This window comes from Lagopus muta, chromosome 2 (genome assembly GCF_023343835.1).
Source record: "Lagopus muta isolate bLagMut1 chromosome 2, bLagMut1 primary, whole genome shotgun sequence".
NCBI lineage: Eukaryota > Metazoa > Chordata > Aves > Galliformes > Phasianidae > Lagopus > Lagopus muta.
In genome coordinates this window covers 89,813,852-89,841,149 of record NC_064434.1, presented here as the reverse complement: position 1 = coordinate 89,841,149, position 27,298 = coordinate 89,813,852, and the positions used below count along the sequence as shown (strand labels likewise).

General features: G+C 35.9%; 1 protein-coding gene across 1 annotated transcript in view; it reads left to right on the top strand.

Annotated features, from left to right (window-relative positions):
* USH2A (usherin) overlaps positions 1–27,298 on the top strand; it is a 391,434-nt gene that overhangs the window by 151,523 nt on the left and 212,613 nt on the right. The window contains exons 23-30 of the mRNA XM_048935557.1: positions 2,218–2,344; positions 2,709–2,810; positions 4,289–4,477; positions 5,011–5,141; positions 9,599–9,872; positions 13,440–13,643; positions 13,767–13,847; positions 16,087–16,272. Coding sequence (XP_048791514.1) covers positions 2,218–2,344; positions 2,709–2,810; positions 4,289–4,477; positions 5,011–5,141; positions 9,599–9,872; positions 13,440–13,643; positions 13,767–13,847; positions 16,087–16,272 — 1,294 coding nt within the window. The remainder of the gene's footprint in view (positions 1–2,217; positions 2,345–2,708; positions 2,811–4,288; positions 4,478–5,010; positions 5,142–9,598; positions 9,873–13,439; positions 13,644–13,766; positions 13,848–16,086; positions 16,273–27,298) is intronic.

Genomic DNA, 27,298 nt, shown 5'->3' with positions numbered 1-27,298 from the left:
GGTTCCCCATGAGTGATTTTAAAAATGCGAAACAACACGTTTCATGACAAGGTATTTGAGTGTAAACACAGAATCACTCAGATGGTTCTGGATAAAATGTCACACAGAAGAGGCCTTCAATGCAGTACAATCTGAATCCTGAACTCAGTTTTTTCCTTCCTCTTTTTTTCCCCTGAAACTAAACACAGGTTAGCACATATGGTTGTGTGGTCTCAGATTGAATGCATTACAAATAAACGTGGTTTCTGATGTATAAAACTATTAATGCTCTAGACTGTTGCCAAACATAATATGAAGAACCACTTATTCAGGCACCTGATCTTTAGAATGCAGCATCGTTTGTAACAATTTTAACGCTAACTAAGTACACTTTGATGAGACAGCATTTAATAAAATGCTCATTAATTTCATCATTAGCAAGGGTATGCTAAGAAGTAAGCCAGTTTCTTATGTCACGCCCAATTAGCATCCCATGCTAGTAATCCCATTAGTATTGTTGAATTCACTAATGGAAAAACTAATGGGCATGCTACCAGGGCACATTAATTGGGCATGACACCAGTTCTGGTTTTAATTATTAAACTACGATAATGAAATGTGTGTTTGTAAAATATTAAAATGTTGAAATAGAGGAGAAGACAATAAAAAATAGTACATGAAAATGTGCATGTTAGTATGTAAGGAAATATGGATTTGAATTATTATCATGGGATTGAGTCCTACTGACAAACTATTTCAATACTAAGATGTTATCTGAGTGGATGAGAAACATGCTATGTAAATATTCATGGAAAATGATTTTTTCTATAACTGAGTACACATGTACACATCATACGTATTCTCATATATAGGACAGTCCCCAATTGAAAATACACCACATAATGCATACAGTACTAAAAATCTTCATGATGAGAAGCAATTTCTCTTAAATGCACACCATTTTCAGTGCAAAATACAATATTCCGACAATGTCATTTAAGTATTAATGCAATAAGTCATTGTTTTTATCAACAGGTTTTCTTCATATGTACAATTCAGTCTTTCTGCCAGAAAGCACTAGAAACAATTTCTGAGCTGTTCAATTTGGACAAAATTTGGAAAACTTTAGCAAATTATAGAAATTGCTTTTGTGAAACTTAAGCTACGAAGTAACTACAAAGATTGCAATTCTTTGATATTAAACTTTCTTTGTGCAATGTAATGCTTTACCATTCACTCATGACGTGATGCATATGACAGTTCTATTTTGTGAATTCAACTGAATAATACTGAGTTACCACATGGTGAAAGTAAGATATAAAGATCTGAGGGAATATTACTGGAATTACTTGGAAAGCTGAATACAGTTTGAATATAAATCCCATGTCAATTCTTGAAGGAAGTTATTTTCATTGCCACACAATTTAAATTTATACCTTGTTTTGATGGTTTATAGTCTTGAGATTTGGTTTGGCATCTGCCTCTGTTATTTTCCTCTTACTCAGCAATTCAGAAAAGGTGTATTTGATTTTTGTCACGGAAATCTCTAAATTTATCCCCTCATCTCATTGTATTCTTTTGCTTAAATAAAACCAGGAATATTTTTTTATAGTCTGTACTGATATAATCTTGCACTATACAAGCATCCTCAGTAATTACCTTCTAGGTTTTTTTGTTGTTGTTCTGAACCTCATGGTGTGAACTTTTCTTTTGCACTATACACTTTCACCCAAAAACTCAGTTCCTTTTGATACCAAGTTAAAAAGGAAGTAACACGCTTTCTCTTACTGCTGTATGAATGCTCCTGTGTTTTGAGTCACCTCCAGCAAATATGCTCTGCAATCAATGATCCTGATATGAAGGTGCTTTCTGTGGACTGTACGTTGAATCATGTCCCTCAAACCACAAAAATCAACGAAGTAGTTAAATAGAGTCTTATAAGTAATCAGCAACCTGGGTGACATGACCGTCAATATTTGTGCCTCATCCTCTTTTTCATCGGGGGAACAACACACAATTTTCTATTTTTGATAGAAACTGAACTAGGTCCTTCATCTCTTACTTATTTGAGAAAGTTAACTTTGGGGGGAATTAGTAATAAACTTTATTCAGTATTCAGGAAGAAACTATACAGAGGAATTTTATCTTTATTTTTGGATGTTGTTACACAGAGGAAGAGTAGAAATCTAAATCTTTCCTACCTAATGTTCTAAATCGGATTCTTCTGTTAATAAAAAGGGATCTGCAGTAGCAGTCACACCAACCAATGATGGTGGAAAAGAGTACAATGATAACAGTTGGCACCAAATAATCGCTACAAGAATTCAAGCACTGGGAAACATCACAGTAGATGGGCAGTACACAGGTAATCAATCCAAATTTGTGTGATTATTTTGGTATTTCTCGGGTTGCTGCTCATTTGCTTAATTTTCTAGTACTTTTGGTCATCCACAAAACAAAACAAAAAATGACTCAGTTTTATGACGAAATCGCTACTGTTTTGTCAGTGCATCTAAAATGAAGAGTTTTTCTTTTTGTGCTTTTGATCTTTTAAATGTGTTGATGTTCTTTTGTAAGTTATTGTTGTAATTAGTTCCAGGATACGTATGTACAGGAAAATATTAGGATGTGTGTTACATCAGCATCTCTTCTAACCAATGTCAACATTCTGTTGAGATGAAAGTCTTGCATTCAGTGTTTGCAGCAGAATAATGACCTATGTTGTTTAGGTTCATCCTCGGCCACTAGTGGCAGCACCATTATTGGAGAGAACACTGGAGTTTTTGTTGGAGGACTTCCACAGGGTTACGCTATTGTAAGAAGGGATGAAGGTGAGTGCAATTGCAGTTTGTATTATGTAGTGTACATGGAATCCTAGGCAGGGGCACTGTCTTAACTGCCTTTGTAGTATTGACATTGTGCCAGGGACACAGTACGCACAATCATTTACCTAATTGTTTTGATCAAAATTAAGCCTGTACAGTTTATCTTTTGGGAAAAAAAATACAGCTGAATTTCATCTGCACTAATTTACTGTTGCATCTGATAAGGTCTGTGCATGTTTTAATAAGTCTATGGAATTATAAATCTGGAAGCAATTTCTTATGTAGGCAAATGTATGGATGTGTTCTATATTCTAGATTCCTAAGTTATTTTCAAAAAAGGCATAAAAATTGTTTTTAATAGCTTAAGGACAAGCTGGATTGAGAAATAATACATACTGGCCTTTTTTTTTTTTTTTTTTTTTTTTTTTTTTTGGACCAAAGTAGGATCCTTTAGGGATTGTTGCACAGAACACAGTGGTGTACAAATATTCTGTTCTTCTGCTATATTTCTGTGGGGCTAGATCATAGCTGGCTTCCACATAATCAACAGACATACTCCTTCACGTATAAACTTGGTCTATATGCCAGCAGTCTATTCTACCCAGGACTTCTGTCTACAAAAACACACAAAAGAAACACCCCCCCCCCCCCCCCCCCCAAAAAAAAAAAAAAAAAACCAAAACCAAGGTACAATCAGTTGTCTCAGTGAATTCATATCAGTATTTGTTTTTTCATATAAATCTGAAATCAAATTGTTTCTTAAGTTTACATTCCTACCACTGATACGTATGTAGAATTTATTTGATGGCTTGCATTGCGGTACATTTCAGGAACTTTTTCTTTCCCTTCTTTATTTTAGCTTACTAAAACCAGCAGGTTGTGCATGAGTTCTTCTAAACACTGGTTCATAAAATTATGTAGGAATGTCTACCTCAAAAATTTCAGCTAAATAATGAAAATGAGATAAACTATAAATAACATTTAAGAGGAGGCTATCTGTAATTCCAGCTTTATATGGTTCTTTTTCAGTAAAGAAAACAAGAAAGAAGTGTAATGAACGATTAGTATTTATTTTATCCAAGGGAGGAAAGAAAGACATCCTAACGAAGCATCAGCTGAAACCTTTGCAGTGCTGCTTTGCTCTTTTTAGCAAATTCATGCCTTTCTTCAATAATTGTTTTGTTTAGTGAGGATAAACATAAAACCTTTCCTTGGAATCATCATGGAGTTGATGATGTCAAGCTGAAGGTACCTCTACATAGTATCTGACGCTCAACATTTTCTAGCCACGTGGTAGTAGCTGCTGTCATTAGTGACTAGACAGATTCACGAAGTTAGCTTAGTGGCAAATTTATGAAGTTAGAGATGCTAGTTCAATTCATACATGCACATATATGATAAGGAAAGTATGTACAAAATGTGAATTCCTCCCTATGCTTATTTGCAAGTGATTGGCTTTAATAAATTGTTTTTCTTTCCTGCAGGGATGAAGACAGTAATCCAGAAAGGCTTTGTGGGGTGTCTCAGTGACCTGTTTTTGAAAAAAATGTATACTCCATATGAGTACTGGGAATCTTTGAACTGGCAGAATGCAGAAGAGCAAAACAATGTCTATCACATTTGGGAGGGATGCCCCGTTGTCCTCTCAGAAGGAGCACATTTTCTTGGCAAAGGTAGTTTGCCATATTGTGTACTAGCCAAATATGTTCTTGAGATCTAAACGGCGTGCATATCGAAAGTATTACAGTGACTTGATTTCCAAAGCAGTGTTATTTATATAGGATTGTTTTGAATGCACTAAAATTAATTTTACGAAATACTTCACTGTCTGGAATAGGAATTGCTTTCACAGAGGTGGTGCTTCACTAACAGTGGTTAGATTTGCTGTGCATGTTAAAAATAATTTTTGAAGAGAGTGTCTGTATTCCCTCAAACACCCCCGATCACATTTTTGTAGCAAAATCTTAGGATCTTGTGCTAGTTTCATTTGTTCATAGTTGTTTCATAGTGACAGTACGCTATGGAGAACTGTCCTTTTCACAAAGCTAAATTGTAAATGTATAATTGTTAATCTAAAAATTTTTCTTGAAACCTCTGAGTTCTTCGTGTCAAAGTAGAAGGTAGCATCTGTATTTCTGTTGTTTGTTTCTTGATTCTATCTTTTAAATTTTTGATTAAATTATTTATGTATTTACTTTCTTTCAAGGCTTCCTGGAATTGTATTCAGGTGTTTTTAGTGGTGGACAGGAATTTGAGATCTCCTTCAAATTCAGAACGGATCAACTGAATGGATTGCTATTGTTTGTTTACAATAAGGATGGTCCAGATTTTCTTGCAGTAAGTTTACAAATCAATACTAATAACTATATTCAACTGTTGAGTTTGCTTACTAAGATACAATGATTAAAGAAATTCCAATGAGTTAATTTTGTTTTGCTTGTTTTCAAATGCTGCACGCAGAAATGTGTATGGAGAGTAAAAAGCCTCCAACAGATGCTCAAGATAAGTTATTTTATATCATAAGAAAGGCATCAATATACAAATAAGCAAAATTATTTAAATAAAATATATATTATTTATATATAATATATATATATCATTTATATATAAATATAGTTGGATTAGAAGTGACTACGAAATAATATAGAATATTATAATATGAAATAATATGAAATAGTATAAAAGACTAGTATTAAAATAAGTTGTTTCACCTCTGATTCATTTATGATTAACAAGATTTATTCATTTTGATTCAAAATGTAAGTCAGTGTTTTCACAATACTGTGGAGGAAGCTGCACAAGTCCTTTACTAAGCAAATCTTGGAGAGATACTCATGAGCTTTTCTTTTGGTATCTGTTAAAAAGACTTTTATGTTTGGGATTTTGGTTAAGGTTGAATGTAATTTTTTACATTTTTTCAAACTCTTTGTACTAGTTACACGGTGCTGGGTTTTTATACTTTTCTCCTCCCTGTGGTTTTGAATGTAATGAGGCCAAGGTCACCATTGCATAGCGGGTTTACTGTAGTTACAACTTGAACCAACATTACAGAGGATTGCATTGAAAGTAGTATCTCTTCTTAGTTGTTCCAAGAAGCAAACATTTATATTTAGACACTTTTGAATCTGTTGGTACTCTTTATAACCTGATCTGCCCATTCCATTTTTATCTGTTTATTTATTACTTTGCAGCTGTTCTGCTAATGGCTTGTAATGTCAAAGCCTGTTTTATGGCATGGCGTTATATGTAATGTGTGCTTTCTTTTAAACTTCTGACATAAAGCAACTAAATATATTTTCAGCCTTTTCAGGTCAGCTATAACTTACTCTGTATTTATTTTTTTATATTACTATTCTAGCAGATTGGGTTTTTTCTACATTTTGAATTCTCCTAGAACTGGCTGCTTCCTCTTTTTTAAGCAGCCTAGTTCAGAAATAATAAGTTCCAGTAGCAAGTTATGCTAATTACATGTTGTGGCTCAAGTTTGGTCTTCAAGTAGTAACTGAGATTGTGGGATTTTAACATAAGTTGTTATATATACTAATATCCCACTCTGAGCAGGAATGTGTGGATGAAATTTACAGAACAAAGGCACTGTGGACAAGAATAGGGACAAGTATGGGTCTTTGATTCTTCTGGAGATTCTTGTGGCAAGTTTTCATTTCTCTTGCTCTTTGGAAGGATGACAGAAATATGAGAAAACTTATGATTGTAAAGGAGAAAAGGGACTTAGTAAATTGAAAATGCAATGAAAAGCACAAAGTAAGCAAAACATTTTCTACACATGCCTCCACATTTTTGCCATTTATATATTTATATTATTTTTAGCACTAAAAATTGTGGTTTGTTTTTACAGCTCTTTTTCTAACCTAAGTAGTTTTTTTTAAATCTGACTTGATACCTGGCTGTAATATCTCTGTAGCTTTAAGATGTGGAACTTTAAAGTGGATGAGTGCATGCTTTTCCAACCCTTGCAGCATTGTGTTGTGCACATACATAATGATGACAGAAGGCTTTTCCATACACTTGAGCTCACAAAAAAAGGTTAATAGAAAGTGAAAATGAGGTGTGTAGCATGTTGTGCATGAGCTATGATGTCTTTGTTAGGAGGTTTGGTCAGGAGACACTTGCACTGCAAAGCAGATTAGAAGCCATACATACTTAGCTCACTTATCCTGAACACAATGTATGATGGTATTCCTTGACCGATTCCTTTGCATAGATCACACTTCTCTTGCTAGCTTTATAGTTTTGGAATGACACATGGCTGGCCTGCTACCAAACAACCAAGGAGTCTGTCTTGTGTTCTGGCCAAGACAAAATTATGTCTTAGAAAAGTGCTTTGTGTAAAGGTCATTTCTTCCATGAGTTTCAAGCCCTGAGATAATTAACTGAAGCTAGAGAGGTCAATCAGTTTTCTCTTTGAATCCAGACAGAATAGTTTTGAGCAAATGGTGACCAGAAAAACTAGTATGAATCACCAGCCTTTCTCTGGCACATCTCCGTATAAATTTATGTGGCTGAAAGAAGGTCCTCTGCCTACTGATAGTTCGAACCACTGATTTTTATGCTGACCAATTCAACGGTGAATAAATGTTAAGCACTTCCAGCCTTATGTGCGACAGTGGCACCAGCTTGCAGAGCATTGGTACTCATTAAGCTGATTCTGAAATCAAGAGCCAATTTGCTTCTACAAAGCTACTGAGAGAGAAACCCTGAGCAAAGTTTTTTAAAACAATTGCTCTAAAAAACAACATGAAGGAATAATAAATGTCTAACGTGAGAGTTACCTGTAATGGGCAGTCCATAGCTTCTCTGATTTTACTGCCTGTTCTGATCTTTGACAGTGTATTAAGGAAAAGAAATTATAATCTTGATATATATCTCTAATTTTTCTTGTTACATCTTGAATGTTGACTTCTTGTTATTTTGGTATATACTTCTGAGAAGAATCTGGGTCTGTCTTCTCTATACCCTTTCACAAGGTAGTTAAATAGAGATGAAAGTTCTCCTACCACCTACTCTTAAGACTGAAATAAGTTCACTTCTCTCAGCCTCTCCTGAATATGTGTATCAGGTATTCCTACCCTGAGTACCTGGTGCCTCTTCACTCAATTCACTTCAGTGTCAGTACTTTTTTAGTATTTGAATGTCCACAGCTAGATACAGTACTCCAAATATGGCTTCATATGTCATGAGTAGAAAGGGTGACTCATCTCCTTGCACCCACTGTCTACTATTTTTCTGAGGCAGTACAGTGCATTGTTGATCAATTCATCTGGTGTTTTTCTGAACCTTTGCTCAGTAGCAGGAAGAAGGCCCTGTAAGTGCTAGATGTATGCAGGATTTTGCATTTTTTTGTTCATGGTGCAGAAATCTCAAACTGAACAGTGATCCTCTCTCTCTAGCTGTGCCCAAGTATTCTGAATGTCAATCCAGATAATCACAAAAAGCACAGGCATCATTCTTTGCCAGCTTTAAGTCTGTGCCAGGATGAGTCAATTGGAAGACAGGATGTGCTGAGCAGCTGACCCCATGTCAAATGCCATGTCATCTCTACAGCAGCCAGGTCTAGCAGACTTGCTGGTGTATTGCTCTAGTCATGCAGCTGAAATACTTTCTTTCCGACAGCACTGTGTGCTCTGTGTTAAAACTCATCAGTGAAGAGAAATGGTGACTTGCTCAATGGACTGCTCTTCAATTTGTAGTCATCAGCACTGATCAGCACAATCTATCCTTAACCTGTGTTTTAGAGGCCTTTTCTTTGATGGGCTATAAACTCATGGAAGCAGTGGAACTCATGAAAACCTGTGGCCCCAAACAAACAAGGGAGCAAGCAGTGTTCACTTTAAAGCAGGATCTATATTACCAATGGCATGTCAATTACTGAATTTTTTCTTACACTAGGTTCCTTGTTAAGAAAATACAATCTGATTATGAGTACCGCAGTATTAATATTATCAGTAACCTAAATATGTCAGTTTGTCAATACTGGTGCTAAGTATTTATATTAAATTTGTAGGGGTTGGTTTTTTTTTTTTTTTGCTTAATAAGATTTTAGTGTGAAAAAAGAAATGCATTTTTTGTGAGCTTATCCATATTTTTCATCCACAAGTTCATCATCTTTGTATTTAATGCTTTGTACCTTCCAGTTGACAGTCTCACACCACTTGCATTCTAACCAGTTAGAATAAATATTCCCTACAGTAAAACACTTGGAAACTTCTGCTGTGATAATTTAAGTAGAATGCTTCTCTATTAGAAAAGTGGCATATCAGTCTCAAAAAAAAGCACATACAAAAATTGTTATTTTCTTAAAATATTTAGGAGAATGAGGATGAAATACAGAATCAGTGTATGCTGGAAAAACTGGAAATTGAGTTCACCAGCCAATTAAAGGAGCTTAATCAGATCTGACATTTCATTTCATTATTATCTTGTTACATTCTTCCAAAAAAATGAATTGATAGGTAAAATACTGTTTTCTTATTCTCAAAAAAAAAAATAAAATAAAATAAAAAGCAAACTAGTCCTGATTCTTCTTTTCATCTTTTCCCTTAGTCCCAAAATCAGTTGTCAAAAAATCAGAATGTGTTCCTACTCTCTGAATTAACTGCAAATTAGCATGGTTTATGTGAACAATTTTATTGCAATTTCCACTTTCCTGAAGATATAAAAATATCTTTATCCTTTTCTTACTTGATTTTTTTTTAATATCTCCAAAGTGCTCATCTTTTATTTCTCTGTATGTGGTGCTTTCTTCAGAATCTCTTTTTCTGTTTTAAAATATATAGATTGAACTGAAAAGCGGAATACTAAACGTCTTGCTGAAAACTGGCACTGTCTTTACCCAAGTGGATCTCTGGTTAGGACTGTCTTATTGTGATGGAAATTGGAAGAAAGTAACTGTGAACAAGGAGGGTTCTGTAGTTTCAGCAAGTGTGAATGAGCTGAGAGAGCAGACACTGGAACCCAACGCTCAGCAACTGAAAGTAAATTCTCCAGTCTACATAGGAGGAGTCCCATGGGAGATTCAGAATGTCTATAAAGATCTGGGGTCGGAACAAGGTAAGGTGACAACTCAGAGTTTGTCACATTTCTCAGGAATTTTTGTCACATGCAAGGTTATTGGTGGACCTTCTGCCGCCCAGAACTTAAATTCTTGAATATGTAACATTTATCAAGTTCAGCAGATAATTTACTGTGTCCTCCCATTCACTGTTACTTTAACTGTCAGTTATTCATACCCAGTCAGCTTTACTTTACTCTTAATCCCTTTGTAATGCTATAGATTCCTTCCAAGCTGCTGATAAGTGAAGCAAGCAATCTAGCTGGATGAAACTGGAGAGTGGCAAAATAGGATGCCCAACCAGAAAGAAGAGCTCAGATTTTCCTCAGAGCCTGTTCAGATCAGCTTGTTTCTCTTGATAATTTTGTTGAGTTAGCTTCAGGTCTGTAATAAAACACAGTGGAATACAGTACAAATATCTTAAACCACTGTAGTGTAGCTGAGTGTTGGCATGGGTTGTCAGAGTTGAAGGCTGATTAGTCCTTTTGCAGGCAGTAGTTGATTGTGGTCTAAAAAAAAAATCAGTAAGTATGAAATCCTGAATTAGGATTTCAGCTATGTTATCTGGTGATGCTTTTTTGCATTACCAGGAGCAAGAGAGAGGTTTGCTGGGTCTCTTTTGTTCCAAGATAGGTCAAATTTCTAGGAAAAAGAGGGAAGTATTAGGTGCAGCTTGCTGCTAATAACCTGTGCCTAAGGTTTGACTGTATGAAATGTACTCCCAAAAGTGTCTTAAAATTGGCCCTCTCTATTTTGGGGATCTGGATTTTTCTCACTTATGGTGATATTCATCAGTCATACTGTATTTTTCAGATATGATGGCCAACTAAGTAGCAATCAGTAAGTGATTAGTAGGGAATCAAGTGAGTCTACTTGTGCTTGCACTGAATATACCTGTTCATGTAAACTCTGCAGAGCCGCATTGCAGCCTTGTGGATTCACAGCTACAGATGGGTTGAATCAAATCAAAGCACTAACATTCACAGCTCAAAAATATTATTTTAAGTATCACTCAGCAGTGGATATCATATATATTTTATATATATGATATCTTCCTTCAGGTTCTATATGGGTAATTTTTATGGCTCAAAAGAACTAGCCAGTCATCCCCTGTCAGCATTGCTTTGTAGCAGATGGTATGGGCTCGTCAGTGGATGCATTCTCAGTTCCTGCAGCAAAGAGAACTGTGATCTAGGGCAAAATAGTCTGAAGTGAATGTCTGAAGCGCATATTCAAGCACATCAATAAACATTACTTTTTTTTCACAAAGTCTGTTCAGCATACTCCAAAATAAAAGTGCAGAAGTGAATTTGTATTTAGAACTTCTGATGGCAAAAAAATTTTTTGTGTTCCTGAATGTAGATTTAAATGAGCAAGGCATCCACATATTAAGATCTTGGCTTAAGTGAATATTCTTAACTTATGTCTGACCCTATCATGCTCTCAAATGTAGCCTGTCAGTTTCTATCACTGTGACCAATCAGAATGATATTGGTAATGAGAAGATTAGGCAAAAAAGGAGGTAAGGTTGAAACAGGACACAGCTCCATAGGACATTAGGGCAGACAGCTGAGAAAGTAGCAACACCTGTGTTTTGGTTTCCTCAAGTGTTACAAGGTTGTTTTAATTACAATCTGTAGAAAATATGCTTTCAACACTACATGTTCAAGATGAGCTGGCAGGAAAGTCTGTGAGAATTTATATTAACTTATTCTGCAGCTACTGAGCACAAATAAACATTACTTGACATCAGTCTGAAGTCCTCAAATAGTGGGGACTCAAAAGAAAATGAAAGTAATGAATTAAAATATGTTGTATAGTATACATTGCAAACACAAATTAAACAATTGCTCATTTTGCCTAGTAATTAAGATGCTTCTGCAGATTGGTATTAATTATTTGCTCTACCACGAAATGTCTAGAAACCGATTAAATCTCTATGGAATTGGAGTTGACTTTAACAGAGGTGTGTGCAATAGAAAGAACAGTTTTTCTTAGTTCCTAACATAGTAAAGAGAGAATTTGTTTTAGAGGATTATTCAAAATCAGTATCCACCTTCAGTGTCCCTTTCTTTTTCAGGAACTATCTATGAATATTGAACTCTCAATTTAGGTTGTTAAATACGATTGTTCTTATCTGCCATCTTTCAGAAATAAAGGCAGTAGAAGTACATAATGTGTAACAGTATATAAAAATATAATACTTTCATAAAACTAAAACAAGAGTACTAATCTCTGTAAGACTAATTTTCAATTTACGTAGTTAAATCTTAGGTGAATTGCAGTCTTCAGTTTGGTTACTGTTGTCCTTGGTTTTACTTTAACTTTAGCCAGATCTGAGGCTGTTCCGAAAGTAGTGCCCTCTATTTATTTCCTTAGAAACTGCAGCGACTATGAAGAGCACAATGACTTTTTGAAAGAGAAAATTTGCAGCTGTAATGCACTGTGTTTCAACATAGTCACCACCATAAGCTACATATTTTCCCCAGCAATGACCAAGGGTTTGCACATTTTGCTTGTAAAAAAAACTGCATCAGCAGAGGTGACCCGCTGTTGCTGGACCACTGCTGAAACGCACCACCCACCAGCTCACTGTGCTTACATCCATTGTTTGGTCTCCATAAACGTTCAACAAGCATCAACAAATGTCAGTGGGTGTCATTTTTTTCCACATGAAGGAGTTCAATTCCATACCTTTGATTCATATGTGCTTCCATGTCAGATGCCATTTTGTCAGAGTGCCCCTCTGCTGCCACCTGTCGTACAGTAACAAAATATAATTAAGTGGGAAAGTTCAACATCTACTGCCATACCACTGGCATTTGCACTTGATGTCACGAGCCAACGTCATAAACTAGGAGACATTTCTTTCAAAGCAGCCTCTTTTTTTTTGCATTAATATATTAATTTCTGTGTAAATTAAGTCATAGAAGTATGAAGAAATTGGAATAAGTACACCCTGAGATTTTCCATTTTTGTTATTGCAAATAACTAGGTTAACTTACTTGTAATGTTGCTGACAATGTTACTTGCACACACAAATATATACATACACACACATATATAAATAGTTACTTAAATTTTTCCTGTTAATGAGCTGTTTAGGGTTATGTTTTCAGAATGTTTCCGAACAGTATACCAGATTTAGACCTAATTGGCTTTCTCATTTTTATCATTTCCTGACTATACTTTTAATCTACATATTCTTCTCAATTTATCAAGAAATTATTGTCAAGCAATGGAAAGCCAGTTTTCAAAATCAGAATCACTTTTAAGGTGATAATTTTAAAGAAAGAAGAGGCAGAGCAGAGAACAAATATTTTCTCATAGGATAGAATTGATAACAATAAAAGTACAGTTCTGTAAGGCAGGAATTCAACACTAGAATGTCAGGAATTTTTACCGGCATCATATCTTGAAAGAAAAGAGAGTTTTCTCATGTGGTAAGTTACCTTTTTTCTATTATAGTCTTTACTGTTGAAAATATAGTTTCAAAAGGAATGAAAGTGGTTCTTAAGTAATGACTGAGGCTCTTTATGTGATACTAATCCCTTACTGTTTGCTAGGTTTCGGTGGTTGCATGAAGGATGTTAAATTTACACGAGGTGCTGTCGTTAACTTGGCATCTGTGTCCAGCAGTGCTGTCAGAGTCAATCTGGATGGATGCCTATCAACTGACAGCGCTGTTAACTGCAGGGGAAATGACTCCATCCTAGTATACCGAGGAAAAGAGCAGAGTGTTTATGAGAATGGTCTACAACCATTTACAGGTAACACATTGGTTCCTTAAATGAAATATATCATTTTTATTTTCTTCTGTATTTATGTGTTACCGTGTTCAGTCTTTGTTCTTTTTTTTCCTCCCGTCCTTTGCAACTCTGTGGTCTTTGAAGAATACCTTTATAGGGTGGTTGCCTCAAATGAAGCAGGATCAGTATCTAGTGTATGGACGCGTGCCCGTACAAGAGAATCAGGTAAATATAGCTTTAAGGCTTACTTATGTCCATTTTTCTTGTGCTATCTGATATTAGGTTGGAGAAAAGCACATCACCAGAATTTCAGCAGTCTAAGTCATGTAGTATTTCTAAAGGTACTGAAACTCTTTGATGCTTTGAATAGTAGCAGATTACTGGAACATGTTTAAGCAAGTACTTTCCACATATAATTCAAAGTATTTTCCAAATATATATTTTATTTACTTTTTTTATTGAGAGCAAGGAAATAATTGAACTGCATTAACAAAATAAGAACAGTCATGTTATGTAGGCAGGTTGATGTGTGCGCATCCAAATTTACATTTACAGGAGTTTGCTAAAGTAACTGTATTTTCACACATATGACTGAGTGATACTAAATCAAGTGCAGAGGAGGGGAGATACTGAAGAATAGCAGGAGCATACTGAGGAAGATGCAAAGCCATATAACTGTGAGATCAGGATCTAGTGCAAGCTTTTTTTTTTTTTTACGTTTTCTGCACATGCTGCTCAGTGCTGCTGAATAATGTAGATGGGGGAAGGATTCTTTTTACAAGTAATGTGCAGATTGTGAATATTTAACAGGAAAGTGTGTGGCTTGTGAAGAAGGTTTCCAAGGAATATAATATCTGTTGAACATTAAAGATCATATTTTTCTTATATTCATGAGGAAAAGTTTCTGCTCAGTGCTTTTACAAACTTACTTTGGCCAGCAAGTTTTTAAAGAACTAGTCCGGCATTTTTTTTATTGAAGTTTTTGTTTTCCATAAATGGAAGCCTAACTGCATTCTCTCCATGCAGAGAATTATTTTGATGAAAGATATTCAGCATAAGATCTTAGAAAAACGATATAATATGTATGTGAATATTTGACTTGTTAATACACTCCTACATAACTTGGTGTCATAATTTTTTGTACTACCCAGAAGAGAGAAGGTACATATGTATTGTCATACCAACTGTCTGACAGAAGTAAGCTTTCCCATAAATTTGTTTGCAAGCTGACCACAACATTGAACAGCTATATGATCCCTCGGGCTGGAGAATAATTGCACTACTTAATTATTTTTGAGTTGGTTTTGTTTTGTCCCTTATGAGAAGACCATCTGCTATAGAGTACTTTACCTTGCCCCGTGATACACTTCAGGACTAATAAAATCAATATAGTGCTGTGGTAACGGAGGCTTTCCTAGAGAATCACTTTTTTTACATGAATCACAACTTTCAAGTATTATCAGAGTTTGCATTGTAGTACTCTTTTTATTTGAAAACAAAAATGAACAAACAGAACATAACCACATCTAAACCAAGTCTCTGTAGATATTTAATGAAACTTAAAATTATATAAAAACTGGTTATTTGGTGGTGAGAAAAGCAAATGATCATCAGCAGGGCTAGGGAGTCCACATGCATTTACAGCAAACTCATCATCCATCATCCTGCCATTGTGTTCCTTGGGCCTTTCCTCTGCATCCCTTGTGCAGTCATCTGTGATGAAGTTGTTACTGGACAGACCTTTACCTGATATAGAAATATATAATAAATAGTAAAAGGTTAAGGGAAATGTGATTTTTTTCTTTTAAATTAGCTACTCTATACATATATTAGCTTAACTTTCCAGATGTTCTAAGCATCTTCGTTTTTCTTTCTTTAATTTCATTTTCATTTTCTAATCCCCATCCTCCCCAGTACAAAATCAGAGATTTTTACTCTCAGATAGTTATCTGTCATTTCAGAGATATGAACATAATTTAAAAAGCTTAATTTTTTGAAGCATTTTGTAAACAAGGATGTACATTTTTCAGAAATGTTTCATATTTTTGGCAATCTGTGGTTTAGATATCCAACAGATAAATGTCAAACCCTTCTCTGCTGCAGTCTCTTGCATCCTTCAGTTGCTAGATTATAATGCCCAAACTTGCTAGCTACATACAGTCCACCTCCTCTTTTTGAGTGATGCTTAAATACGTTTGATACATTAAATGTTTTCAGAAAACCTCAACAAGATGAGAAGGAATGTTATGTAGATGGAGTTTTGATGGTTTTGAAATATAGCTTACACTCAATAGCTCAAGATGTGCAGTCATATTAAATCAGTGCTGAAAAGTTACAACTCTAATAAATTGTATTTATGCTAATGGTTGAGTCTGATTTACTGCAGCCATTAAAAGTGAAGAATAGGGGCAATAGTCTCCTTAGAACTGCCATTTTCTCTATTTTCTATTTTATCCTTCCACAGTTCCACAAAATGTGCCAACTCCCTCAAGAGTTCACAGTATAAATGGTTACAGCATTGAGGTCACCTGGGACAAACCTGCTGGGGTCATAGGTGTAATTGAGAAGTACATTTTGAAAGCATATGAAGAGGATGGTCCCAGTGTACCCATCACTATTGCTGAGCTTGCTGACACGAGTATGCTCACAGGTAAATGTTGTTAAGTACCATTTTCTAGGTGTATCTAATAACATGGCATGTTTATACCTCCTTCTGTTGAACTATAAAGTATTGTCTATTTTCATGTATAAAGAGCATATCTACTTGCTCCAAAAGTAATGTCTTCTATTTATTTCCTTGGAAACTGACAGATGCAAAGAGCACAATAGCACTGTTAGATAGAGCAAACTCTCAGCTACAAAACATTATTTGTCCATGCAAGTCCCCACCATAAGCTGTGCATTTTCACCAGCAATAAGGACCTGCATGCTGCAATTGTAAAACTCTGCACCCAGTGGAGGTGACCTGCTGTCACCACTGCAGAAATGCAACATTCACCACCCCACTGTGCTCGCATTCACTGTTTGGTCTCCATAAACATACAGCAAATGTTGATTATTTTTTTTTCACATGGAGGAATTCAATGACATCCCTTTTCTTCATATGCATTTCCACGTCAGACGCCATTTTGTCAGACTGCCCTTATACTGCCATCTGTCACACAGCAACTACTTCTAATGGAATATTGATGGGAATGTTCAACCTTTACTGCCATACCACCAACATCTGCCACTGACATTGTGGGCCACCATAATAAAATAGGAGGCATAACTTTCAGAGAAGCCCTTGCAATACTGTCAGCACCAATGTATATGCAATGTATTGACTTTGAAGAGCAGTAGAAATTAAAATGCATCTAAATACTGAAAACAAGTTCTATTTAGGCTGAAGTCTTACTTTCTTATTTACTCTTATTTTCATTGTATATTTATTCATTGTCTAAAATTAATTATTTAATTCATAAAAACAAAAAAGCTCTAGTGACATAATGCTCAAAGCTAGTGCCTTGGTAAGGCTTGACTTCAGGCAATATAAAAATTGCAGAAAATACCTTAACCTTTCAGTAGGACATTACTGCTGTTTTCCTGAAACCTGAGAAATACGTGTTCAGTGTTTTTACATAAATATGTATGTTTTGTGTTGTTTTCTGCTGTAATGTAGACATAAATTTTCAAAGCTAACATGCATGTATTTTTTCTTCAGTTGGAATGTTCTTGACTATTTTTTAATGTGCTTGCAACACATAAATTGCATTGGCTTTTCATTATTACTGTGATTTGTTTGATGAACTTTTTGTTTGAATACTCTTTATCTAATGTAATATAAATTACATTAATAGGAATTCGAGACCATATGTTAGTGTGTGTTCAATAACAACAGCTAATATTCAGAACTTAAATTTAGCTTAATTCTTACTGGTATTATGCCATGATTCTATGTTAAAGTTATGAAGAAGTCTACACTGTGCTGGATAGGGAAGAGGTATACACATGCAGCTTTCAGGAGGAGAAAGATAAGTCATTCCTTTGTATTATATAGGATATTAAATAGATCCTTCTCTTTTTTTTTTTTTTTTTGTACATTATAGCAGGTAGGTGCTGAGTAATGCAAAATTAAGTGACCATAAGAACTTAAAAATGACTCTGTTCAACCATTGTCCTCTCTGACAATGTCAGATTGTAGATTTTTGGGAATATGACATAAAGTGAGTCTTGCTGTTAATGTAACTTCAGTTGGTAGTTTGTCTAATTCCTCATCTGGAAGGTGCATCTTCACCACTGTGCATAGTGGTAGTATTATCTTTCTTAACCATTTATGGTTTTGCTTCTCAAGACTTGCTATGGCAGTAAGTTTTCAGATTCAGTTTTGTCTGTGTGAAAGGAGTACTTCCTTTTGTTATTTATAACTGCTGCCTGATATTTCAGAAATGTATTTCCTGGTTTCAGTGTTGTATGAAATATGTAATTCAAACCCTCATGCAGAGGTCAGAACTGAGACAACTGGAAAACTATTTCTGTTAAACCACTGCTCCTGATAGGCATGGTTTTGCCTTTACCCCATTGATTTCAGTGCAGGCTACACAGAGAGATTAGTTTGTGAGCATTAAAAAACGGCTACCCTCGAACATGAGAGATAATGGGGAAAATAAGGAATCTCAAGTGGTGAATTATTAGCAGTATTTTTTGAAAACTGGACAGTTCGCCTCCAAGAGCAGATTCATGATGTGCAGATGATGAGCACATAAATTCATTTAAATACAAGCTGAGGACTATCAAGGATGTTTGAGCAAATGTTGGAGAATGTTTGCTTAAGCATTCTAGACTCATGTGCTGCTGGACATAACCTGTAAGGCAACTGTATAGTAACAAAGGGTGGTGGTGAGACAGTAAAGACTGCTTCTTTTCATGTGTCATAAATGTGGCAATTGCATTTTTGCTGCTGGTAACGCAGGATAAGATATGGCATATGGCCAGAAACGTAATCACTATACATTGGTGCAGCACAAGTTCCTGCAAAATTTAATTTTCAAAGATGTGTGTTTGATCCATGAGTTTTTATATATAAATTTAAGAGGAAATGAGAAGTAAAAAATCAACATAATCTTTGGCTGGAGTACTAAAAATGTCAAGAGTTTTCTCTCATTATAATTCTAATTGTCATAATTTTCCTATTTTCTTAATTTTCCTCTTTTATTCAACAGTTTGGTTTTTAAGCTAAAAAAAAAAAAGCTATACTTGGAGAGTATTATGCCATCATGCCTCAAAACTAATTTTGTACATATTTATGAGTGTTGGCAGTACAGGAGGAGGCGGAAAGAGCTGGAAACAAACAGTTGCTACCCTTACACTTATATTGTAGCCCGCTGGGTAATCAGCATTTGGAAAACAATACAAATCCTAGAAAACATTCACAGTCACCGAGAGCTGTGAGACTGGTCAGAATGGTAAATGTAATGTGATTTTGTTACCTGGTGGTTGGAACTTTGACATGTTGTACTGCACTACAGGAGAATTCCGCAGTGCAAGGAGTTAAAGAGAAAATTACAAAATGCTTAATCATAGAATCATAGAATGGTTTGGATTGTTTTACTATAACCTACTTCTAACCCCCTGCTACAGGCAGTGACACCTCCCTCTAGACTATATTGCTTCCAGCCCCATCCGGCTGGGACTTGAATACTTCCAAGGAGGAGACATTTATAACCTCACTGGGCAACCTGTTCTAATGTCTCAACACTCTCATGGTAAAGTATTCCTTCCTAATATCTAATCTACGTCTAGCCCTCCTTGAGGTACTGGAAGGCTGCTAAAATATCCCCCTAGAAACTAAGCTTCTCCAGGCTGAAGAGACCCATCTCCATCAGCCTGTCTTCATAGGGGAGAGGTGCTCCAGCCTTCTGATTATCTTTGTGGTCCTCCTCTGGACCCACTCCAACAGCTTGATGTCCTTGTGCTGGGGGCTCCAGAGTTGAACACAGTACAGTATAGAATGCAGAAGACACTGAACAGCAGCGGTCCCAGTATCCATCCATGGGAAGCGCATCTGATTTGCCTTCAACTGGATTTTATGCCACTGATTATAACCTTCTTGGTCCAGCTATGCAGCCAGCTTTCAATTCACTTCACTGTCCACTTATCTGTACTTTGTCAGTTTGTCTGTGAGGGTGCTATGGGAGACAGCGTCAAAATCTATACTAAGGTCGAGATAACATCTATTGCTATCTCTGCATTTATGAAGCTTTTCATCTTATTATAGAAGTCTATCAGGTTGTCATATCAGTTAGGAAAATCTAAATCAAAATGAGCTCTATAATTATTCAGCAGTAATTTCATCTTCCTTTTCATGTGATCCCTTATATCACTGGCTCCCAATATAGCTGTCTGCAAGTTGCCTTCTGTGCTTAGGCAGAGAAGATTGTTTTCAAAAGTTGATTTAAACATATAGTTTCATGAGATAGTTACTAACTGGCTGCAGCTGTGGGAAGGTTTAGAGTGTTCAGTCACTTTCCCATGGGTGTCTCATTACATCTAGAAGAGAATGAAAAGGGGATTATTGCTTAGCCTTAAGGCTTGTCTGGTGTGTCTTACAAGTTTTACCATCAGAAAATTAATCCAGCAAGGTGATCATTTCTCATCCTTATCAATTAATGCTCAAAATACACACAAACACCCTGCTGTGTGACACAGAAAATAGCTCATGAGAAATAACTTAAGCTTCTCTTTGTGTTCTTCTTGACTCTCAGTGTTTAGATTAGCATTCTCACATACTCTGTATCATGTGCCATACCTTCTGTTTTCACAAAGGGTTCCTGGTTTAGACACAGTATTCGGATAGAAAATGACATTTGACTTTACCTGTCCCAGCAAAGATGCCTCTATTGTCAGGCACTTAAGAGAAATACATTTTATAATTCAAAATGAATACATTTTATAAATCAAAATCATAGCATTCAGGAGATCCAATTACAGGCAATGAAGAACAATAGTGAAAGCTGCAAATGGTAAGATATTCAGCAAAAGAATTCACAGACATTTTGTATTTCCATTAGAGTTGGGGGTTTTTTTCAGCTTCACATGGTTACTGTAGTTCTTTGTACCTATGTCTTTACCACAATAACCAAGTGCCAAAGTTGTGGCTGCACACATGATAATGAGAAAATCATTATCAGTTTATCCTCCAAATGCCCACAGTTGCCATTCCCTCTTCCCCTTGAAATGAGCTTATGATTTCTTTTCACCTTGAAGTCCTTTATGCTTGGCAGTTGACTATCTCAGGAAAGTTAATTTGATGATTTGATATGGTTAATAAAAGTGATAAGGCTGTGCACTGGCTTTGGAAGGTGGGGGATTTCCTCTCAGAAAAGGAACTCAGGCCTTCCTACCATTGAGTAGGTTTGCCAGTGGGGTAAAGGAAAGCTCACTGGCAGCCTGGAAAATGACCGTGTTTAAAGAAAATACTCTGGAGGAGAGCTTCTCACTCCAACTGAAAGGATGAGGGAGACTTCTGCCAGGCCTAAGCTAGCAGTGGATAGTGTCTGTATCTGCCTGGCAAACCCCACTTTATTTTGCAAAGAGGCTTAGAGCAGTAGTTTTTGGGGTTGCCTGCAGGCATGCACCATCACCTGCTGCAGGAGCAGCCTAAGGGCCAGGCCCTGCAGTGCCAGATGCAGAGCCCCTCAAGATCTGGGGCACTGGTCAGCATGGGCCAGAGTATCAGCAACCAAAGTAGGCCACAGCACAGGCTGGTTAGTGCTGGACTGAGGGGGCACAAACCAACTACATGGACGTCTCTCATGGAGATGTCTGCAAAATGCTATTGTCTTTTGGGATTTTACAGAAGGTGTTGTACCAAAATCTTGGTAATGATTAGGGATGTGATGCTTGTTGCTGGTATGTTTTCTACCCATAGGTTTGCAGAGATTTGTTTTCTTTGTCTCACCCACATACAGGCACATCTCTGTCAGTGGAAGGAGCTAAAGGAGTCTACAGGCATGTACAAGCAGCTGCACCTGAGCCTCTGCTCGGCTCCTTGTTTGACTGCTGCAGCTAATGTAACATAGGGAAGCCAATAGATCTGTCGATGCCCATTAGGTTCCTGTAAATTGTCAGGTGCTGCTTGAGATCCTGGTGACTGTAAATCAGAGTGGCAGGACATAGGTTCTTATCTCTTTTCATTTAGCAGGCTTTAGCAGACTAGCAGCATATTTTTCAATATATGCATTTTTTTAAAGCATGAATGATATTAATATTTTGCAATAGTAAGGTTCTAACTTGATTGAGTTTAGACTGAAGTGAATCTTGTTTACAGTCCATTGCTGTTCTATAAATTTATTCATCTGAAATGCAAATTATCTGGTCAAATAAGCCTGAAAATTTTATCCAAATTACATCAGCACTTACCTACATTCTGATACTTTTATTGACAAAAAAGAAATCAACTTCCTAATGTTTGTGAGAAATAAATGGATTATTAGTATTTTATAGACAGTTTGCAAAGAGTTAAGAATCTTTCCTTTGCAGACTTGTAAAATTAATCATGAAGTAGAAAATTAGCAACGTCAAAGTTATCTGGGAGGATCAAGAGGAACAAAGTGATAAGTTCTTATAAACCAGTTCTTTCTGTGGTTAAGCAGTGTCTGGTGCTAAATGAGACCATTCGGTTATGGTGTTCGGTTATGGCAAATTAAAGCAGCCAGAGTTGTTGTGTGTAGTGAAGGAATTTCAGCCTGCCTTGAAATGTTGCAATCTGAATTGCATCTTTGAGACCACTGGAGATTGTGCTTGGTTGATTAAAAAGAAGGAATTGCTGGGAAAAAGGGAAAGGGATCTTCCAAGTCAGTAACCAAAGCAAACTTCTATGTTCATTTTGATTCATACTCTGCTGATGGTAAAAGATGCTTAAAAATGCAGACGTATGTGACAGATTGATGTGCACAGGCTTACAGCTCAGAGAAGACACACGTACTTTAACAGTTTTTGCTACAATCTGTCAAAAAACACAGTCGGTTGAGGACTTCCTTTTCTGGTCAGTGGACTGTGATTGTGTACTATGGCAATGATGCATCTCAACACACAAGTGACTTTGTTAGACAGATGCTGTATGACCTCGGGCATTCAAGTTGGCTAGATAGTTTAGGTTTGGGGAGAGAGGATTTGGTATGTTATTTTTTTTTTTTTTTAACGGCTCAAAAAAAAAGCATTATGGTACAACTATAAAGTAGAATGTTGTTTCAATTGCACAATTTGTATTCTGCAATTAGTCCTTGTGAAGGTAGAGTCTTAGGGAGGAAATGTAAAAGTCTGGCAAGGAAGACTCCCTCTGGCAAAAACAAATGGAAATTGTGTGGATAAGTTCTGTGGTTGACTTTAGGAACCTTTATGTTCAGTAGCAGAGCAAAATTTTCAGGATTTATTTAAAAGTAGTTCCTGGTTATGATTAAAATTATCTAAATTTACCTGTAAAAAAAAAAAATTGAATTAACCTTGCAAAATGTTCTCTTCCACCATCTTGACCAACTGTTTTTTGTTTTATTTTGTGAAAAGAGGAAAATAATTCTAGAATTTGTTACAGCTGTAAGATTAAGTAGCCATTTTTTGTGAGTTGTGTGTGGGTGAGTGGGCTTTTCAGAATAAACTAACCTCAACTTTTATTTTTATTCTCATATACAGAATAATAGCTCTGAGTTACCACCAGCAAGTGTGCCATCTCTGAAGATTAGGTGATGTTTTGAAGTAACATCCTATACAAGAAGGATAGTATATCAGGGAAGTGAAGATGGCGCTTTTAGCACAAATTTTTAATTAGATGAGGAAGTTATTAAAATACCATACTTGTCTTTAAGCCTGTTTTTCAGTTTGTGAACAGAATACTACCCTCATACCTTAGTGGTAAAATAATTATTTTCCTTGATGAAAAATATCACTTTTCCATTCTAAATCTACTGGAATGTTGTGGCAGAACCTTCTAAGTATATGACAACTTGCTTTTCGATATACTGAATATAAGAAATGTCTGTTTTATGGAGAAGTGAAAGGGAGAAGCTTGATATTTACCCTTCTGATATAGTGTCTGCATTATAAAGAATGGGTTGGTTATAAAGATGCGACTCATTCTGACCAGTTAACATGTCTGTTTTATTATAAATTCATTGTTGACCCTTTTCTGCTGTCCGTGTTGATGTTCTTATCCCTTATCCACAGGAATGAACATTTTTTACTCTGGTAGAATTCTAGCCCCCAACTTCAAATATTGCAAATAATTAAAGATCATTTAAATAAAAGTATAGAAAATTAAATGCTAGTTTTGCATATAAAGTGGGCTTAATGTTCTAGGTGTGATTCCAGATCACTCTTTTAGACTGTTAACTTTACATTCATATTTAACAAATGACATTATTCAGTTTCATGGGGTCACTGTGTCAAAATGTCTGTGTTAGAACTTAAATTTATTTCCAAAGGTTCTTTGAATGGGCAGATAGGAGTGGTGTGTTAGAATGATTTACCATCTCTGATTCCCTGTGTGGATTTTAAGGCTAGGAACATAGTCTGTGGTGTAAATTCTAAGTCTGGGTGGATTCAACTGCTCTGAAGTGGCAGATGGAATGAACGGAACTCACATCTCAAATGCGGGAGTCTGACCCTCTTCTTAAATACTGATGGTCCCTCTAATTCTATTTCCTGATCAAGGTGACAGTTTATCTATCTACCTCTCTCCTGCTAACATTGCTAGAATACGTGGCCAAAAGTTGCTCTGTTAACATCATTGGAAAGCCCAAAAGACTGTTTAGCAGATCATCAGTTGTTGGTTTATAGACAAGGGATGTCAATCTACACGTGTGCAAATGGAGGAGTCTGGAAAAGTTTTTTAAAAGCTGTCAGCTGTCTTCATTGGATCATAGGCTATTTTTTATTGCAAAATGTATTTTGCTGGGCTATAAATTACTTCACGTGTAACAGTGTGATCTTTGCTATGGGACTGCTGACTTTGTACTCTAAGATAGTCAGGCACTGGGTGTAAATTTCACTGCCTGACTAAAAGTGCAGAGGAAAAGAGTGGGTAATGAGAGCAGAGCAGCCAGTTCTTTAATTGAATTAAAAGCCGGGTGACACCAATGCAGACACCTGTCCAATTACAGGCAGGCCAAGGTGTTTACCATTGCTGTACAAGCGATTTGAAGATGACAGAAATCTTTCCGCCCACAGATTAACATAATGAAGGAGAACAGATTACGGTGGATGCTGGCCAAACAGATAGGTTGGCAGCTGAGGAAAAGTAGTTTTGCTGAAGTATGTTAATAAAATCTGTGTTTTCTATTGCCTACCTATGCAGCGCATCTGTTTCTTTGCTGAGAAAAAGTAGTGCAATTGTGCATGTGAAGGAAAGATATGAATTAGAAGATGAACAAAGTATATTTTTAGTTGCAGTTTTGGCTGTAAATGTTTTTTTAACAACAGATACTTTCTGCTGCAAAAAGGTTGTTTTATTTTTTCAAATTCTTGCTGTCCTTCATAAACCTACCTATAATAATGTACACTCTGTTGCATTGGAGATGCTTAATATGCTTCATATAAAACCTTTCTACTTTGTCTAAAGTAAAAACCACGACCAAACAACCCAATCCAAACCTTCTACAGCTATGAACATCTTACTGGATATGTGAGTGTGACTCTCAGTGCCTGAAGCCATTGATGACCCCCACAGAATGTCTTCCATCACAAAATGCAAGGAGCATTAATTCACTGCTTCATAAGAAAAGAATGCTCTAAGTACTAAATGTACAGATAAAACTAAATTGCTTCCTAATGCACAGCAGAGTGAATAGAGGGATAGCATATGCTCTATACCATGGTCCTCTAACCAAGAACCTGCAAATGTCACAGAGGATTTGGTTTCTGCATGTGTTTATTTGCTGAAGGTAGAAAAAGTACTCTAACTTTCCCATGTTTAACTTTCAGTGATCTAGAAATAAGTGTTTTCTGTTGTCTAATGCAGGAAAAAAAAAAAGAAAGAAAATGACATTTATCTGCTGGATAATTTCTGTAGATACCAGTATTGCTGCTTTACAGGGATACTGACATTTTGAAACATGATTTTCTTTTTTATGCATATTGAATGCTCTTAAAAAATATGTCTTTTGTCACAGACAGATTACAAACACATTTGCTTGGGTAGGGGCTGACACAACATTCTCTTTCTTCCATGTAGTATTTACACTAGATAATAAGATGGCAGTGCAGTTTTTCTCTGCCAACACGGGATTTGCAAAATCAAAGCTATTACCAGAGAGTTGATCCTGTTCAACTGGTTTCAGTTTAACACAGCTACTCTGGCGTGAGTGCTGCTACTTCTGATTATCTCTTCATACATAAGAACAGAACTTCAGAAAATTGAAATACATCTCATTTACAATGCTGATCTTTGAAGTCTTTGGATAATTCCAATATAAGATGCAAAAACAACTAGTTCAATAAAAGCTAACATTGTTTCCATGTGACTACACGTATTAATGAACACTATAAAAATAATAGACTTACTTTGACTATTCCACTCAGAAAATAAGTTTGTTGTAACCATAAACTTCCAGTACCCAATTCTCCAGTTCTGTTTTGTTTGGTTGGTTTTTTTTTTGGTTCTTTTTTTTTTCTTTTTTTTTTTTTTTTGTGGCTGTAAAGTTCTTATGTGAGAACAGAGATTTTCTGCTGAAATTAAAAGTTGCTTTGCATTCTGTGTAGTAACTCAAGTAAGAGTAGCATAAATGACAGGTTTTTTTTCCTACCTGTTTGTGTATGCATAATGCTGGCAAGTTTTACAATTTTGTACCATGAGAGGTTTGGCAAAGAATTATGTTTTCTAATGTTCTGCTGTTTCGTAGTTTGAAATAAAGCGTGACATGATCTGACCATCTTTTAAATTACTTTTCATTCAATATTAGTTTATTGTTGAGTCTGTTTTCAAATGGGAACTGCTGACATTTCTCAAAATGGCTGTAAACCAATTTTTTTTTTTTCACACAATCCATCTGCATATTTCTGTTGAAAATATTTTGTAACTTCCTGACCAATTTGTTATATCCACTACAAGCTGTCAATATATATGTGGCAGTCCCTCAACTTTTCTTCTCTAACACAAGCAGAACCCGAAAAAGACAAGTTTACAAATATTTTTTTTCTTGTAAATCCCTAAGTACTGTGTCATCTGAATTATGTTACAATAGTAGCAAGCATATGAGTTATATTCTGCCAATGAAGTGATGAAACACAAGTGGGATGTTTCATATAAAAAAAGAGATTTAAGTTTATAGATGAATAAGTAGGGGCAACATTGGAGAGGAAACTTTAAAATGATTGTTCTGAGAGACTGAACGTTCCTTGAAAAGTCAACATATAATACCTGGAGAAAAAGAAAAAAGAAAAAAAAGGTAAACTGGGGACTAGGATTAAAGCCTCAAATTTGTTGTCGTGGCTAGAATAAAATATGCAACTCAATCTTGATGTGGCTTGTGTTATGGTGAGAATAAGTAGCGAAACTTGGCTGTGTGATAAATATTAAGAATGCAATAAAACGTCGCTTTTAATTTGGTTTACAGAATTTGTTGTGGCATGATATGAACGAAACCTTAAAACCTTTTTTCTTTTCCACCTCTGTGTAAGTATGTAATCAGTCTGTACACTGTACC